This window comes from Ambystoma mexicanum, chromosome 5p (genome assembly GCF_040938575.1).
Source record: "Ambystoma mexicanum isolate Mex_15411 chromosome 5p, UKY_AmexF1_1, whole genome shotgun sequence".
In the NCBI taxonomy this organism is placed as follows: domain Eukaryota; kingdom Metazoa; phylum Chordata; class Amphibia; order Caudata; family Ambystomatidae; genus Ambystoma; species Ambystoma mexicanum.
Window position 1 is genome coordinate 59,799,384 of NC_090930.1, and position 16,225 is coordinate 59,815,608.

The 16,225-nt window shown below is 42.8% G+C and overlaps 1 protein-coding gene across 6 annotated transcripts in view; it reads right to left on the reverse strand.

Annotated features, from left to right (window-relative positions):
* DLG3 (discs large MAGUK scaffold protein 3) overlaps nucleotides 1-16,225 on the reverse strand; it is a 2,111,742-nt gene that overhangs the window by 1,841,650 nt on the left and 253,867 nt on the right. For all 6 annotated transcript variants that reach the window (XM_069612439.1, XM_069612441.1, XM_069612436.1 and 3 more), the window contains exon 2: nucleotides 4,101-4,232. In XM_069612439.1, the coding sequence (XP_069468540.1) occupies nucleotides 4,101-4,232 (132 nt within the window). The remainder of the gene's footprint in view (nucleotides 1-4,100; nucleotides 4,233-16,225) is intronic.

The following is a 16,225-nucleotide window of genomic DNA, read 5'->3' on the forward strand; positions in this document are numbered from 1 at the left end:
AGTCAAGACGAGAGAGAGTATTATGTGGGGAAGAGTGGAAAGTGTAGTCAAGTTGAGTAGGGTGAGATATTCTCCATGTATCAATAAGAACAGTTTCGGCTAAGCATCCTGAAAAGGATTTGTGTGTTTTGTTATTTTTGAACAGGCAGCTAGATTTTCTATCCAGAAAAGGATCAAGGACTTGATTCATATCCCCACACATAATTAAATTTGTAAAGTTTTTTTGAAGTATCATTTGTTTGATGGTGGTCCAAAACTTGGGATCTGGGCAGGTGGGGCCATAAATATTCAGAATGGTAACATCAGTAGAGTTTACATTTAGTTTAACCCAAACCCATCTGCCATCTGTGTCCGCACCTTGGTCGAGAACTTTATATGATAGTTTCTTGCTGATTAAAATAGCTACCCCATTTTTTTTAGCAACAGCAGGACTGGAAATGATTTCTTTGATCCAACGGGACTTCAGTTTCAGTGTTTCTCTGACAGATAAATGCGTTTCCTGTATACAGGCTATGGAGGGGTTTAGTTTGTTAAGATGCGAGATGACCTTACACCTTTTGATGGGATTGTTGCAACCCTTAATGTTCCATGTTACACATTTAAAAATCATAATAACCGTTTAAATGTTATGATAGCATAGCGATAATATAAGACCTTATACATGCAAATGTTAGGTGCTCTAGAACAGTGTCTGAAACAGCATTTGTGAACCATATAGATGCAAATAATTAGTGCCCAAGAACAATATTTTGAATACCAATTAATGAGAAAAGGACACATTAGGAAAACACATGAGGTAATAGGATGAGGGTTGGGGTGTCTGATCATAAACGGTTGCCTAATGGCTTGAAGATATGGAATAGAACACTGATCAGACTGGAGGAAAAGGAGGCTAGGGGAGTTTCAATTAGTAGGGAAGGGTGACACCCGCTGAGTCGTCAAAAGGGAAGTAGAGCGACCCAGGATGGAAGATGGACGTCACGAGGCCACCCGTCCCACGTCATATATATAGGAGATAGTCATGGCATTGCATTTGTAATAGGAAGGAGAGAAAGGGAGCAAAACGTTCATGTAACGAAAGAGGTGGAGGTACTTGCAGGCGAGGTAGTGTCCATGTTATCGGATTTGATGGATCGTATAAATGCTTTTAGGTCTGTTGGTTCTTCAAACATTCTGGTACGGCCTTCATATGTGATTTTGAAAGAACAAGGGTGGTATAGCCCATAACGTATATTAAGCTGTTTCAGGGCTGGGCGAAAGGATAGGAATACTTTCCTGCGCTGTGCCGTGCTTTTAGCGACATCCTGTGAAATGAAAATCTTAGAGCCATTCCATATAAGGGATTTATGTTCCTTTGCTGCAGATATAATGAGCTGAAGTTGGGAGTATTCCAGAAGATAAAAGATCATTGTTCTGGACGAAAGTCGAGGAGAGGTGGAGGTAGATAGTTGGCCAACTCTATGCGCACGTTGAATATTAAGTGTTAGATCAGGGGGTAAGTGAAGCAGCTTTGCTAAAAATGTTTGCAAAAAGACAATGGTATTGGTTCCCTCTGATCCCTCTGGCAGTCCTGAGATGCGGAGGTTATTACGTCTACTGCGATTTTCCAAATCTTCATTGTGTTTTTGAAGTTCTTTTATTGCATTTTCCAGTTGCTTTACTTTAGATGTGGTTTCTTCTACTAGACCCACTCGCTTCTCCACCTCGTCCATTCTATTTTCAAAACCCTTCCATCTGTCGTCCAACTGTTGTAATTTTAAATTTGTGGTCTCTATGAAGGGTTTGAGTGATCTAATCTCTGCCAAAATGGCCTCCAAAGCAGGATCCGAGATGCCCAACGGAGGAGGTGAGTCACTTTTGGGTCTCTTGAGGTTGGCGGTGAGAGTATTAGGTTCTTTGGTAGTTGAGGTATTGTTTTTTTTGTTGGCCGCCATTATATTGGCTGCGAGATATAGATATGTGGGCAATTGAAAAGAGCTTGGTAAGCGGTATTGATGATGCAATGTAAAGAATTGTAGAAAGTTGTTGCATGTAGAGCAATAGTAGGTTCCGTTTCAAAAAGAAGCTTTTTTGAGAAGGGCTTGTGGTGGTAAGCACATATGTATAGAGTCTTTCAATAGTAACTTCGTGGGGTTCTATGTACCATAGTTTACAATTATTACGTCCATATTATTAAGGTAGTACTACTCCTGATAGAGGAGGTTAATAGAAGCACTGTTGAATAATAAGGCGTAAACTTAGGTGTGAGTTGAGAGTGCTATAAGCCTTGTAGTGGTAGGAAGCTTCCATTTAATGTGGGTATCCAGTTACCGTCAAGTTCAATTTTGAGTTGTGGTTATGCCCAGTTCCATGCATATTCCTGCATATAGAATGCGTGGTTCACCTATGTGTGCTCTCAATTAGAACCAAAATCGAGCTTCAAATAGAAAGGGTTGTGTCACATGAGTGGCAACGTGTGGAGGAGATCCTGTGCAATAAAACAGTATTCCTTTCTATGTTTCTTTGTTGCTGTTTTTTTTTTTTTTTTTTTTTTCCTTTCCCCTCTTTATCTAGTCCCAAAAGTCTCAGAGATCAAGAAAATGTTCAATTTCTTCTTTGTGTGGAAGGGTATGGCCGAGATATTGGTTAAATTTAAATCGTTTCTGTATCTTGTGGCGTATTGTTTTTTATATGGCTGAAATGGGCTTCCTAATCCTTAATTTTTTTTTTTTTTTTTTTTTTTTTTTTTTTTTTTTCCCTTCCTCTCCTCAGGGAATGCTTTATTTATGGAGCTATTGCGCGCCGGCACCAGAGGCAGCAGTTTTGTGGCGGGGAAGAGAAGGAGGGCGGACCAGGCCGCGGCCGGCGCGTCACGTAACACGTGACGCCGACACTTACTTCACGGTGCGCGGATGCAGGAAGGCGGCCGCGGCGGTCCCCGAAGCTTGTTGGCTGGAGCCGGTGAGCCGGCGCGGGCGAACGTGGAGCTGCGCTGAATTTCGTTCAGCGGTTCGTGGAGGAGGTCCGGACCATAGCGCAGGGAGGAGAAGGTAAGTGATAGGGGAAAAGAATAATGGGAAATGCCTTATTTTATTTTCAGTGAGACGGAGCTGCCAGGTCACGCCGCCATCTTCGTCGGCGTCAAGCCACGCCCTCCTACTATCTGTATTCTTAAACATGACTTTCTCTCTCTTATGGTGTGTGATCAACAATGTACTCCTCTCTTTCAAAGCCAGCTACTATCGGTATTCTTAAACATGACTTTCTCTCTCTTATGGTGTGTGATCAACAATGTACTCCTCTCTTTCAAAGCTAGCTACTATCGGTATTCTTAAACACTGTGACTTTCTCTCATATCGTGTAATAGACAATGCACTCCCCTCTTTCAAAGCCAGCTACTATCTGTATTCTTAAACTCTGCGACTTCCTCTCTCTCAAAGTTTACAATCTAAGCAATACACTATTCTCGTTGAAAGCCAGCTGTTGTCTGCATTTTTAAACTCTGTGACTTTCTCTCATATCGTGATACACAATGCACTCCCCTCTTTCAAAGCCAGCTACTATCTGCATTCTTAAACTCTGCGACTTCCTCTCTCTCAAAGTCTACAATCTAAGCAATGCACTCTTGTCGTTGAAAGCCAGCTGTTGTCTGCATTTATAAGCTGTGTGACTTTTTGTCATATCCTGTGTGACAAACATTGCACGCTTCTCTTTCAAAGCTAGCTGATACTGTCTTCTTCAAATCTGTGACGTTCTCTCTGAAAGCCTGCAAGCTAAACAATGCTTCTTTCCTTGCACAGCCAGCTGATGTCCGCACTCTTAAACTCTATGACTTTCTCTCTCAAAGGCAAATAATCCACTCTTTGGTGGCAAGGGAACACACCACCAACCAAGGCCGGGCACATACAATGGATGGGAAATGCAAAGGAAATGCACAGTTAAGAGTTTTCTCCTTAATCTATTAATCAAAAGGTCCTAGGCATCGGAGAGTGAACGCTGCTTTAAGCCCGATCTAAAAGTAATATTGGCTGCATGTGAAGCATTTAGCACATAACACAAACGGAATCCGACAGAGCTAATGGGACTTAGGACTTCCCTGGAGAGGAAGCAAGGGGTCTCACCTAGTAAGGCGTGGAAGAGGTCGCTGGCCAGGATCCGCGAGATCTTGCCGATCGAGGTCTTGAGGTGCTCTTCAGCAGGCGAACTCATGGTGTCCTGGTATCTGCTAAGGAGGGCCACCGCCCGCTGGGCATCTGCAAGTGAAGAGAAACATCAAAAGCCATGAAGAGTAGACGTGGCATCCCCCCTGCTGCTCCATCAGAGACACTCTACACCCCCTGCTCCAACCACCACCCAACAATCCAGACTTCCCTACCACCGCAACCCCAGAAATGGGGGTAGGGGGATTGCAGGACAGAGTACGGGACCTGGGCCAGGGGTGTGGCATGCCCTGTGCTTTGTTAAGGAGCTGGGGGGGAGGGGCACAGCATGGCTTGCAGGGGAACTGCCAAATTCGGGGCAACGCCATTGAGCACCATTCGGTCTGATAACGGGGTAGTGTGCAGTGCGCGCCTTGAAGTCTGCCAGTGAGTCCCCGGGTGAGAAGCAACTCGTGTTTTTTTTTCAATGCCATGGATGTATGTGTGTAGCAATGATATCACATTCAATGGCGTTTTTGTTAAAGTCCTCTGGCACCCAGTATTACGCTTCGATAATAAAAACTATGGGGGGTCTTGGGTATACATGATCAGGTGCACTCCCCTGAGTGCACGCAGACCAGTCTGATAGGTTTCTTCTATCATAGTGCTAGCTGAATCATATATACATGTATAACCAGGGAATGTTGTTGATACTGAATCCTGGTCAATTATTTAATTTTCAGGCCTTGCTCGTGCAGCATTTTCCTCCTGGGTAAGCAACAGCGCACGCCTCCCCGGTCAGTGCTTTTTTGGCTTGTTTAACACAGCAACGCCACAGATAACACGCACTTCTGTGTCCATTGATCTATAGATGTTTCATACACTAGCTGTAGCCTGCATTGTAGATTTCGGTTACCCTATCACAAATACGGCATTGTGTATGGTTTACATGTAGACCCCACATCGAATCTGGAAAATTACATTCCCCAAATGTGTAATTGTGGACAAATCATGCTCTGTGCCTCGGTTCTTATATCTGGCTGAAATGAGAGCATCTGGAAACACGGGTGCTAGATGCATCTGAAAAATCTGACGGTCGATTGTCATAACTTCCTGTGAACTCACTTGGGCGTGGGGTCAAATTATAACACTTCCTGTGATGTCATCAGGGGGTCAAGGGTCGTGTGGTGTCACTTCCCCTACCCCTGGCATTTTGGTGAAATGACAACCCTTCAGCCATACAGGGACGTCATTTCACCAAAATGCCAGGGGTAGCAGAAGTGACATCACATGACCCTTGACCTCTGATGACATCACAGGAAGTGGTGTCATTTGACCACACTCCAAAGTGCTATCACGGGAAGCGATGGAACATGACCTTTCACCCCTTGACAAAGCAGGAAGTGGCCTCACATTAGATTGTTCCTAAATACACCATGAAAAATATTGTTATAATATCCCTATAATGGGATATACATTTCAAACAACAATGGATCGCCATGTGTAGCATTAAGATAGGTGTCTAAAGGCCCATATTGCTAATTACTGTGAATGCAAACAGACGGACAAGGCCTAATGATAATGATGTGTTATTACATAGCACATACGCTTAAGCGCTTTATATAGAACAAAGATACATACAATATCACACAACCTGTGTTGGTACTCATTTATGGACCTCAGAAGGATGAAAGGCTGAGTTGAGGTGTTTAAGAACAGACTAAATCAGTGACTCACCCCCTGAAGTGTGCCTGAAATAAACCTTGAATGAGTGTAGCAATTACTGTAGAGAATTCCAGAAAGACACATTATTTGGTATTCCTATTCTTTCTTATTTAGGGTCAGTGCTGTAAGTGTTAGACTTGTGGAAACCCTGGTCTTTTTTTTTATTTATTCTTTTTAAGCAGACTGAACAAGAAAGCCAGCCACTCCAGAAGCTAAGACCCCAATGTACAATTCTTTTTTTTTACTTTCGTTTTAGGCGTAGCAAGGGAGACCACAGGGGTAGAAAGGGAGAAGGCCACATGGGTCGTAGATGAGAACCCTGGCGACGCGCAAATGACATCCCTGCAGCCATAAGGACTTATTTAAAAGAAAAAAGCTTGCGAGGCTTTCTCGAAGTCTCCTTGTATTCGCAGTCAAAGTGGAGACTGCAGAGGACACAGCAGGACAGTGCCCCCTGCTGTTACACCTCAACCTCATAGCCTTGTGCAGCGTCTGTTCGGACAACCTTCTACTCCAGCCAGGCTCGCAAACAGAGGGTCCTTCTTGGGTAGTGTGACCAGGCCCCCTGCCTGGCTCTGGGATTAGGGTATAGGGCAGCCATGAGGCAGGCCCACCCCCTGCTAAATGATTTTGTACTCGGGGTAGTGTCAGGAGGATGCCCTCTCGCAGCCCACCAAGGCCAAGCGGGTTAGGAGGAGCTTCACGGATTGTTTTCACATCGTAGCCTCAACAATCCCCATGCAACCCGCTTGTCCCATTTCTGGCAGACTCTACTACCCAAAGTTGTCCCAAGACCCCCACAAACCATGAGCAAAAACGCATTGAAGGTGTATGTTTTTTGCACTAGGGCAATTTTACCCTAGTGCTAATACGATACAACATTACACTTGCACCGGTGCAAAGTTTCTGTAATCTGGCCCTTAGTGTGTGATGGACAGTGTGGCCCCTGCCACTTCCGCGTGGGTGAGAAATGGCAGACCAGGCAACTTCTATTCCATTTCGTGTCACTTGGTGGGTGCTGCCCTGCACATCTATGAATCACAGAGCTCCAAAAAGGCAGCCCTTGGTCCGAGAGGTGGGGAAAGCCGATTATTTATAATGTCGACTGGCAGTGATCAAGGCTCAGACCGGGCCTCTGTGGATCCAATGGTAGGGGAGACAGCCTGTGCACTAAAACAATCCAACCAAGTGCAGCTAGGATGAAATTATGAAACATACCTGAGAACAGCTCTGCACAAGTGGGTCCTGCGGGCATGGCTTCCTCCCTATATCACCCAGGAGATGGAAGAGAGGGATGTGAGTGCTTTGGAAAAGAGTGGGAGCACTGGAGAGAGTGGGTGGTGGACAGAGAAAGAGGTGGACACGGAAGGTGAAGTACGAGAAGAGGAGGTCAGAAAGAGGGAGAGGAGGAGTGCGGTGGAGATCAATTAGGAGGTGATAATCAAGAACATATTTTCATTTGGGACTTCTTGACCAGCACCCGTTTATTGTTTTATTTAGTTTAGGGAAACCATCTTAGCTATAGGCACTAGAAAAGTTGTTTCTCATTTATGTTTATCAATGAAAAGGGGTTGGAGTAAGTGGATAGCCTGGCCTATAACTGTGAAGCCAGTCTAGAAATAATTTCAGTGTGGCATGGCATTTTGTACTGGCCATCAAGGATAAAGCAAGCATGATAAGTGTTATTACATGGCTAGACTGGCCCACACTGGTTTAGCCAAACTTTATATATTTTCTTAATAGGGCATGGCATTTTTTCTACTGGCAAAGCCAATAGGGATATGTTCTCATATGGTAATACTGGAATATATTGGTGCTGCCTGCATGAACATGTATGAGTACAGCCAGTATAAACATGTTTTTAATACTGGCATATATTGTGTGCAAATGACTCATGAACATGTGTTGAAAAATTCTCCTGTACGCTGTTGGTGACTTGCAACTATTAGATTTTTTACATGTTTCACTCGAACTGCAAACTGTGTGGCTTTTTACCCAATTTATCAAAGAAGGTGTGCTGTAACCCTTTCAAATGTACTTAGGGGTAAGAACCCCTGGCCCCATCTTGGTTGGTTCTGTCTCCCTCACTGTGCTCATACACTCCCGCATATTCATGAAAAATATTTACGCCCCTCCAATCAAAAAATTCACCAGCCGCCACTGGTGAGATAGGGCAAACGTGTGCAGGAAAAGACGGGTCAGGAGAAGTTATTTTAAGAATATGCAGAGTAGTAGAAACTATAAAGAAAGAGGAAATACGCAGCTGGAGAGAGAGGATATAAAGAGAGGAAAGGTGAGGCATAAATGGGGGGGTGCAGGTAGAATGAGTGCCAATGGCAGCGGGTTTGACATGGCAGACGTAGGGTTGGCGCACCGCAGCGGTCTGATTTCAAACTCAGCAATGGGCTGCTGGAAAGAACGAACAAGAGAAGAAGCAGGAGGAATAGGTAAACATTGAGACATTGAAGAGAAAGAAAAGCAGAGTTCCTCTATCCGGAAAGGAAAGTACTGAGTAAAGTAACATGCAGAGAGTGCAGAATTGACAGCAGGGCATAGGGCGGAAGGAGGGAGTAAGTTATTAAGCGGAGTAAACAGACAACGGAATGAGGAGACGCACAAGTGGTAAGATTCGGAAGTAGAGATTTCTAGCATGAAAAGAGTGCTGCAAGAACAGCCGGAGAATGTGGCATTTTCCAAGCGTCGTTCAGCTTTGCCAAGAGAGTTAGGAGTGGATACCAAGGAAGCGAAGGTTCTGGAGGTTTACAAGAGGATATGACAAATTCGGAGAGAATGAAATGACAGAGGACAAAAGGGCGTCAAAACAATTTCCAACAAAGGTATTAGACCAAAGAATGACCTTGTGGAAGCGGCAGCCTGAAGACACACACCCCACTAACAAAGAACAGCTTAAGTCATTCTTAGGCCTAACAAAGTACTGTTGGTTCAACGTTCCTTCCAAACTCCTCCACGGGAACGGAACCTCTGCAATGGCTTTTAGAGAAACGTCAAGAGTTTCATTGGCCCAAAGACCACCAAAAGGCCTTCAAAGACACAAAGCTCCATGGTGCAGACTATTCCATCCCGCTATGAAGTCGTGGGTCAGTGTAGATGTAGGTCCATACATCATTGAAAAATTAATATGGCTCATGGAAATGGCCATCAACCCATTTTAGGTCTTATGTTTTGGGAAAGAAATTCTGTCTTCTAACAAATGACAAACCACTCGTTCACTTACTGAGCCCAGGTGGCACCAGATCCACAACACCAGAGCTGGCAGGACTTGCCGTTAAACTCCAAGAGTTTACTTATGAAATTGAACACGCCAGGATGGATCAATATCCAGCGCAACCAACACCATGCTCTACTAGACGAGCAGACGTTTCCTCAAGGATGTGTAGTAGACATGACAGAAGTCTTGGGGTCAGTGGCAGCACGGTCCATCAGCAAAGCATCATGGGAAAAGCAAACCTCACATGTTCATCCAGGTACAGGAACAGGTGCAAACCTGGTCTACATAAGGAGGTCCTGATGAAGGGAATTCATCTAGAAACTTAGAACCATCTTCAGAAAAAAACACTAGAATTCAGCATTGACTGAATGGAATGCCATTTTGAAATGGCCTCTCTGTTTCCACAGTACAAATAAGGAGTAGTGTAACTCAAGGAGACCTTCAAGCAGGCATCATGCTCAAGACTGCCTGCATCACCGACAAAGCAATCACAATCAAAACGTCACTCTACTTAGCAGAGAATCTCACCATCCCTAGAGGCCAGTCCATCGACAGAAACCACAACATTGTCGAGCTGCAAACAAAGAACTGCAAGAGGTAAAAAACAGGAAACCAGCCTTTTCCTGTTATTCACCCTATCTCTGTAACATGTTACCCGGGTAGCTAACACTGTCTCCCTGTATCTCCTTGGGAAGGGCCTGAAGACCTCACTCTTCAAAGAACATCTCACCACTCACTAATCCCTTTACTCAACCCTACCTCCCCTTCTGGAGTTTGCCCTCACTCCTGCTCTCCCCTACCTCTCCCACATCCTCTGCTATCCTTGCACCCTACTTGTAACCACTACATCTCGGGAGGATAGCTCAGGGTCAACGTGCTCGCCGGGGAAGCAAGACGACACAGAGCAACACAGGTTCAATCCCCGGGTCCACGCTTAGAAACATCTGGGTATTAAGCGCGTTATAAATAACCTATCATATCATACATGTATCCATGTTGTACCTCACTTCCTTGCTTCCTACCTAGGTTTGCGCTTCATACATGCTATGAATTCACGCACGCATAAATTAACAAAAAATGACAACGTGCTACTTTTTGGTGGTGTCAGATGTGCAACGGTGTAGAGGCATTCACACTAAATTCCAATGGTCATCATTTCGGCAATAAGAGGCAATTGACCAGGCAAGCACCCCTTCCCAACGCTCTAATGGATGCTTCCAAATGGCAGTATTGGCCAGATACTGAAATCTCAGAGTTGAATATGGAAATCTATACTGAGATTTCAAAGTTGAATATGGAAATCTATACTGAGATTTCAGAGTTGAATATATCTATACTGAGATTTCAGAGTTGAATATAGAAATCTATACTGAGATTTCAGAGTTGAATATGGAAATCTATACTGAGATTTCAGAGTTGAATATGGAACTCTATAATGAGATTTCAGAGTTGAATATATCTATACTGAGATTTCAGAGTTGAATATGGAAATTGAATATATCTATACTGAGATTTCAGAGTTGAATATGGAACTCTATAATGAGATTTCAGAGTTGAATATATCTATACTGAGATTTCAGAGTTGAATATGGAACTCTATAATGAGATTTCAGAGTTGAATATATCTATACTGAGATTTCAGAGTTGAATATGGAAATTGAATATATCTATACTGAGATTTCAGAGTTGAATATGGAACTCTATAATGAGACTTCAGAGTTGAATATATCTATACTGAGATTTCAGAGTTGAATATGGAACTCTATAATGAGATTTCAGAGTTGAATATATCTATACTGAGATTTCAGAGTTGAATATGGAACTCTATAATGAGATTTCAGAGTTGCATATATCTATACTGAGATTTCAGAGTTGAATATGGAAATTGAATATATCTATACTGAGATTTCAGAGTTGAATATGTCTATACTGAGATTTCAGAGTTGAATATGGAAATCTATAATGAGATTTCAGAGTTGAATATGGAAATCCCTCTGTTGGACTTCAACGTTTTACGAGTCAAATGTCAGAAGCAGAAATCTGCCCATTTCTACCCCCACCCCAGAGGTGGATAACATTTTAACTTGGCATTACAAATACTTTTTCCTTGTCTTACTGTGCAGACAGGAAGCACAGGTGTGTCCTTTCAAAAAAAATGAAAAGGTTGGGGTCTCTGATGGCCGCTGTCATTGAGGCATGTGATAAAAGGGTCAGAGTTGACAATTGTGTGCATTAAAATAATCTGCAATAGTTGGAAGACCCACAGCTGTGCATCATCCATTTTCAACATCAATTATTATAATTATCAATAGAGTATTTATTGAGTGTGGACCTAGCTTTAGGAAGCAACGGAGCACTACAATATAATATATGGAGGAAATTGTTTATACATTTAAAAGAAATGAACAGTTATCAGAGCTGGCACTATTCCAGAAATAATACTGCTTTAGCACTAGGCCTGGTGCTAACTCTAATTCGGACAGATTTTCAGGAACAACGCCAGCAAGGGTGTTTTGATATCTTGCAGTATTTCGGCAAAAAAGTCCACCCAACCTGTACATGAGGAACACATTTTGAATGCATGCCTGAAACAAAAAAATAAAAAAAATGGATGGACGTGCATTTTGTAAGTGAGAGCTCCTCTAAGAGCTCCACTAAGTCACCCATGTCACCCATGTAAGAGCTGTAATGCATCTTGCAGAGAAAAGGGTACTCAGTAGAGGTAATACCTGACAGTGGATCAGAACCTGTATAACTTCAGATTGTACATCACCTACAGAAGCGGTACATCAGACACAGTGGGATCAGTCTCCAACACCCACAAGCAAATAGGAAAGCCATAAGAGAAACCTTCCACCTAGCACTGCTTCAAGCCTGGATGCTGTTCCTTTGCCTCTAATTTGGCTATCATTTTTATGGCCCTGTTTGAAGAAAACTTTGTCTTGAATGATGTGAATCCTTATATTCAAAACATCAAATTATACTATACCGACGGTACATTGATGATATTCTGGTACAGTGGGAGGGCGATGTCGCCACATTGGAACATTTTGTAGGGTGGCTCAACCAGGTAGATATTAATATAAATTTACCTTTGAACACTCTACCATATGGATTGCGTTCCTCAATTTATCTATCTATAATGAGGAAAAAATGGTTGCTACTGGTTCGGTACAATTGGCCAAAAAATGGCCTACAAGGAACAAATGTGGATTTTTTACTTGAAAACACTCCACAAAGGCCTCAACACATTGGAATTGTGGGATTTCAATGTTTATTAGTGGGTCCAGCGAGCCTGTTCTTCGTGGCTCACAATATTCATTTTTTTATTTCCTTTTCTTGATCAGGGCTTGGTCGGCTGTATAGAAATATATTCCACATATTCTCTTACTAATTTTCCACAATTGAGCGTTTTTGCAATTATTGTAGGTGTAATTTTCCATAGCCTCATCCAGTACTCAGAACAGACATTGTGTCTATTCATGTTTGCCTTACTCATAGGTGTCTTTTCACCATTTACTTCCTACCTTCCTGGCGCGGTCTGCCACTTATGCCCCCGTCGCTCTTCCGTACCTAGACTTTGGACTTTCATTATGTAGCCATATGCTCGTTTATAATGCTTCGTTCCCGCAGTCACTAATTAATTGCATGTTTTTGTAATGCAATTGCGGCCTTTCGGGAATCACCCGTGTAGTGGCTCGTTTGACATGCCCTTGCGCTTAGCATGGTTCTTTATCGGGAGTCACTAACTCTTTGCTCTGGGGTGCATACCTGTTGTTTAGGGATGCCAGTATACTAATTTACATGACGGTATATTTGGCTCCAATTTATTGTGGTAAAAAAAATTTCATTTTTAACCGGCAGGCAGCCTGCATGTTTATGGGTTTGTTATGTATAAGCTTACAGCCATGTTTTTGTGTGTGTTTTTTACAGTATGGTTACATCCGCCTCCTGATGAAGACGTTGTGTAAACCAACACTCCACGTCGAAACCAGTCAAGAAAAACCTAAAGGGATCCTTGTATCTCCTTTTTCTGATCCACCCTTACAATAGATTGTGTTGTAATAAATTCTATTGTGCGTCTTGTAAATGCAACAATAATGAATGTCTTTGTGGGGAGTAGTTATGAATTTTCCCTCATATGTTTTTAGTATGGTTCTTTTGTCTTTTAGCACTTTGGATGTATGCCACTGCATGTTGAGTCATGTCTGAATGCTGTGTGTGTGATGATGTTTTAGGCATATGTTACTGCTGTTTTGCTATGTAAAATGTATTAGTGTTTAATAATTTGTGATTCATTTACTATGTTCCAATTTTTGTATTACTTCAAATACATTTTGATACATCATTATAAATATTTTTCTCTGGTCAATTTTTTCCGTTTTTGATGGTCAAGTACATCAGACACAATAGGGTCACTCTCCAACACCCACAAGCAAAGAGGAAAGTCATAAGAGAAACCTTACAACTAGCGCCGCTTCAAGCATGGATGGTGAAGTACATCAGATACAGTGGGGTCACTCTTCAGCACCCACAAGCAAAGAAGAAAGTCATAAAAGAAACCTTACAACTAGCACTGCTGTTGAAGTACCTGTTCTGAAAGCAGGAGCCGTCCTCAGAATCGCGCCCAGTACAATACAGCTCGTTGCGAGTGTGTCAATGCAGTAAAACGGGGCAGCACATCCATGACGTCATTTGTGTGGGCAGTAAATGATGTACTGTGTCTTTTAACACAGCACAACATTTCAAAAACTGAGGTTAAGTAGAAGATTAACCGCAAGAATATACCTTCATAAAAGGACAAATTTATCACAAACAGAATGACAGCCCGTGGACTATATGCCAAACCACCAAAGGTGTCCTGCGGGGATTTGGAAGTATTATGGTTTGCTTTCATGTGACAGAAACACTTATTGTGTCTTAACACGTGCTGTTATTCATTCAGGATTACACACCCAAAATGCTTTTTGTTGCACCTGCTAAGTTTTCTAAAATTCTATGAACTGATAGCAACACCTGATTAGTAATCTAAATTTAATCTCACTACTAAACTTTTATTTACGAAAGCATTTATTTATTAAACCAGGATGTCGAGAGGCAGGTGAATACGTCATTCATGGTGTCTGCCTCTCCCCCGCCGCTATACCGTAAAAACAAGATGAAGACGTCATTCATGGCGTCTGCTCCTCCTCCACCTCTATACCGCAAACATGAGAAACGCGATTCATTGAGGCAACCATAACAACCTTATCCTGAAACAAGAGAAGACGATATAAACCTGCAAACTCAAGAAGAAATTAACATGATGCAACGGAAGATGACCAGAGCAAGAGACCTCATTGCCAAACTGACACACAAACATTCAATAGACATGAAGCAGATATGAACTCTCCATGAAGAAACACAAACACTAGGTCAAATGTGCATTGAGACATGAAGACTATTACCTGCACCATATAGACTTAAAGAACATTACACAATCAATGTATATGCTGAAATGCAACACAAACGATTTACACATATAGTTTGCTAAACATAGAAATGCAACGGTAATGAGTGGCCATTTTTAACAAGATGGACGGAGAAGCTACATTAGAGTGAATGACAAGCCTCAAAGCTGCAGGGAGATTCTCCCTGCTGAATTAGCTGAAATACGGATCTGTGCAGGCCAGACAGTGATTGCGCAGCCCCCTTCCAAGGTTACAGTGAACGAAGAGAGGTTTGCATGGCTCCGAGGAGAACAGAAGATATAATTCCCAAGAGTAAGACATCGTTCTTTTAGATTAAATAGAGAACAAACAGCCTTTGAATGCCAGACGTGCCTATTAATTAAAAGATTAATACTGAACAAAGAACCTATCGACAAAGTCTCCAGTTGCCAGAGTGGGTAACAGCCCCCACATAACTTGCAACTAAAATCACAGTAATAGCAGGGCAGAATAAGTCAAAACGTGGTCTCCTCACACGTGACCCATAATTGGAAGAAAGTGTCTATTCATTAGCTCCAGATGCAGACAGACACCGGCCTTCACTCCCCACAAATTCTCAGAGCAGAAGCGCCTGACGAGGCCAAGTCCAAAGCTAGAGGCCCTGGCCTGTGGCCTAGGAAATAAGGAATGGTGTCTTCTTTGACTGGAAGGCGCTTTTCCTACCAATATTTCAGCTGCTGTGCTGGTGACCGGCCAAGTGACCAAGGTTGGTAAGACCAATTCCAACCTATCATAACTCTCAATGTGAGGCCGCCTTATAACTTACATGAAGCAATTACCTGTTGCTAAAACCATGTCCTTCTTACCTTTATCTATTTTGGTATGGTCCAAGGTGCGGCCATCAGATAGGTATATCCAATTAAAGGACTAACCCATATACAAACTATATGTAGACAATGTCCCGAAACCAACCCCTCAAACCGGTAGGTTTTTGTAACTAGGATTGTGATGTGACGTCAGTTATGACGTGTTTCCCGGTTCAAACCTGATGTCCTCCTGCAATGAATTGACAGAGAGCTTTGGAGACTTGTTACTGAGTCAGTAACTGTGGATACTGGAAGTGAGCTCTGAGTGAGTCTGCGTATTATAGACACCATTATTCAGCGCAAGCATATGTATCATCAGACAGAGCTCTGGGTCAGTAACTGTGGATACTGGAGGTGAGCTCTGAGTGAGTCTGCGTATTATAGACACCATTATTCAGCACAAGCATATGTATCATCAGACAGAGCTCTGGGTAAGTAACTGTGGATACTGGAAGTGAGCTCTGAGTGAGTCTGCGTATTATAGACACCATTATTCAGCACAAGCATATGTATCATCAGACAGAGCTCTGAGTCAGTAACTGTGGATACTGGAAGTGAGGTCTGAGTGAGTCTGCGTATTATAGACACCATTATTCAGTGCAAGCATGTGTATCATCAGACAGAGCTCTTGGTCAGTAACTGTGGATAATGGAAGTGAGCAGCGCAAGCATATGTATCATCAGACAGAGCTCTGAGTCAGTAACTGTGGATACTGGAAGTGAGCTCTGAGTAAGTCTGCGTATTATAGACACCATTATTCAGCACAAGCATATGTATCATCAGACAGAGCTCTGGGTCAGTAACTGTGGATACTGGAAGTGAGCTCTGAGTGAGTCTGCGTATTATAGACACCATTAT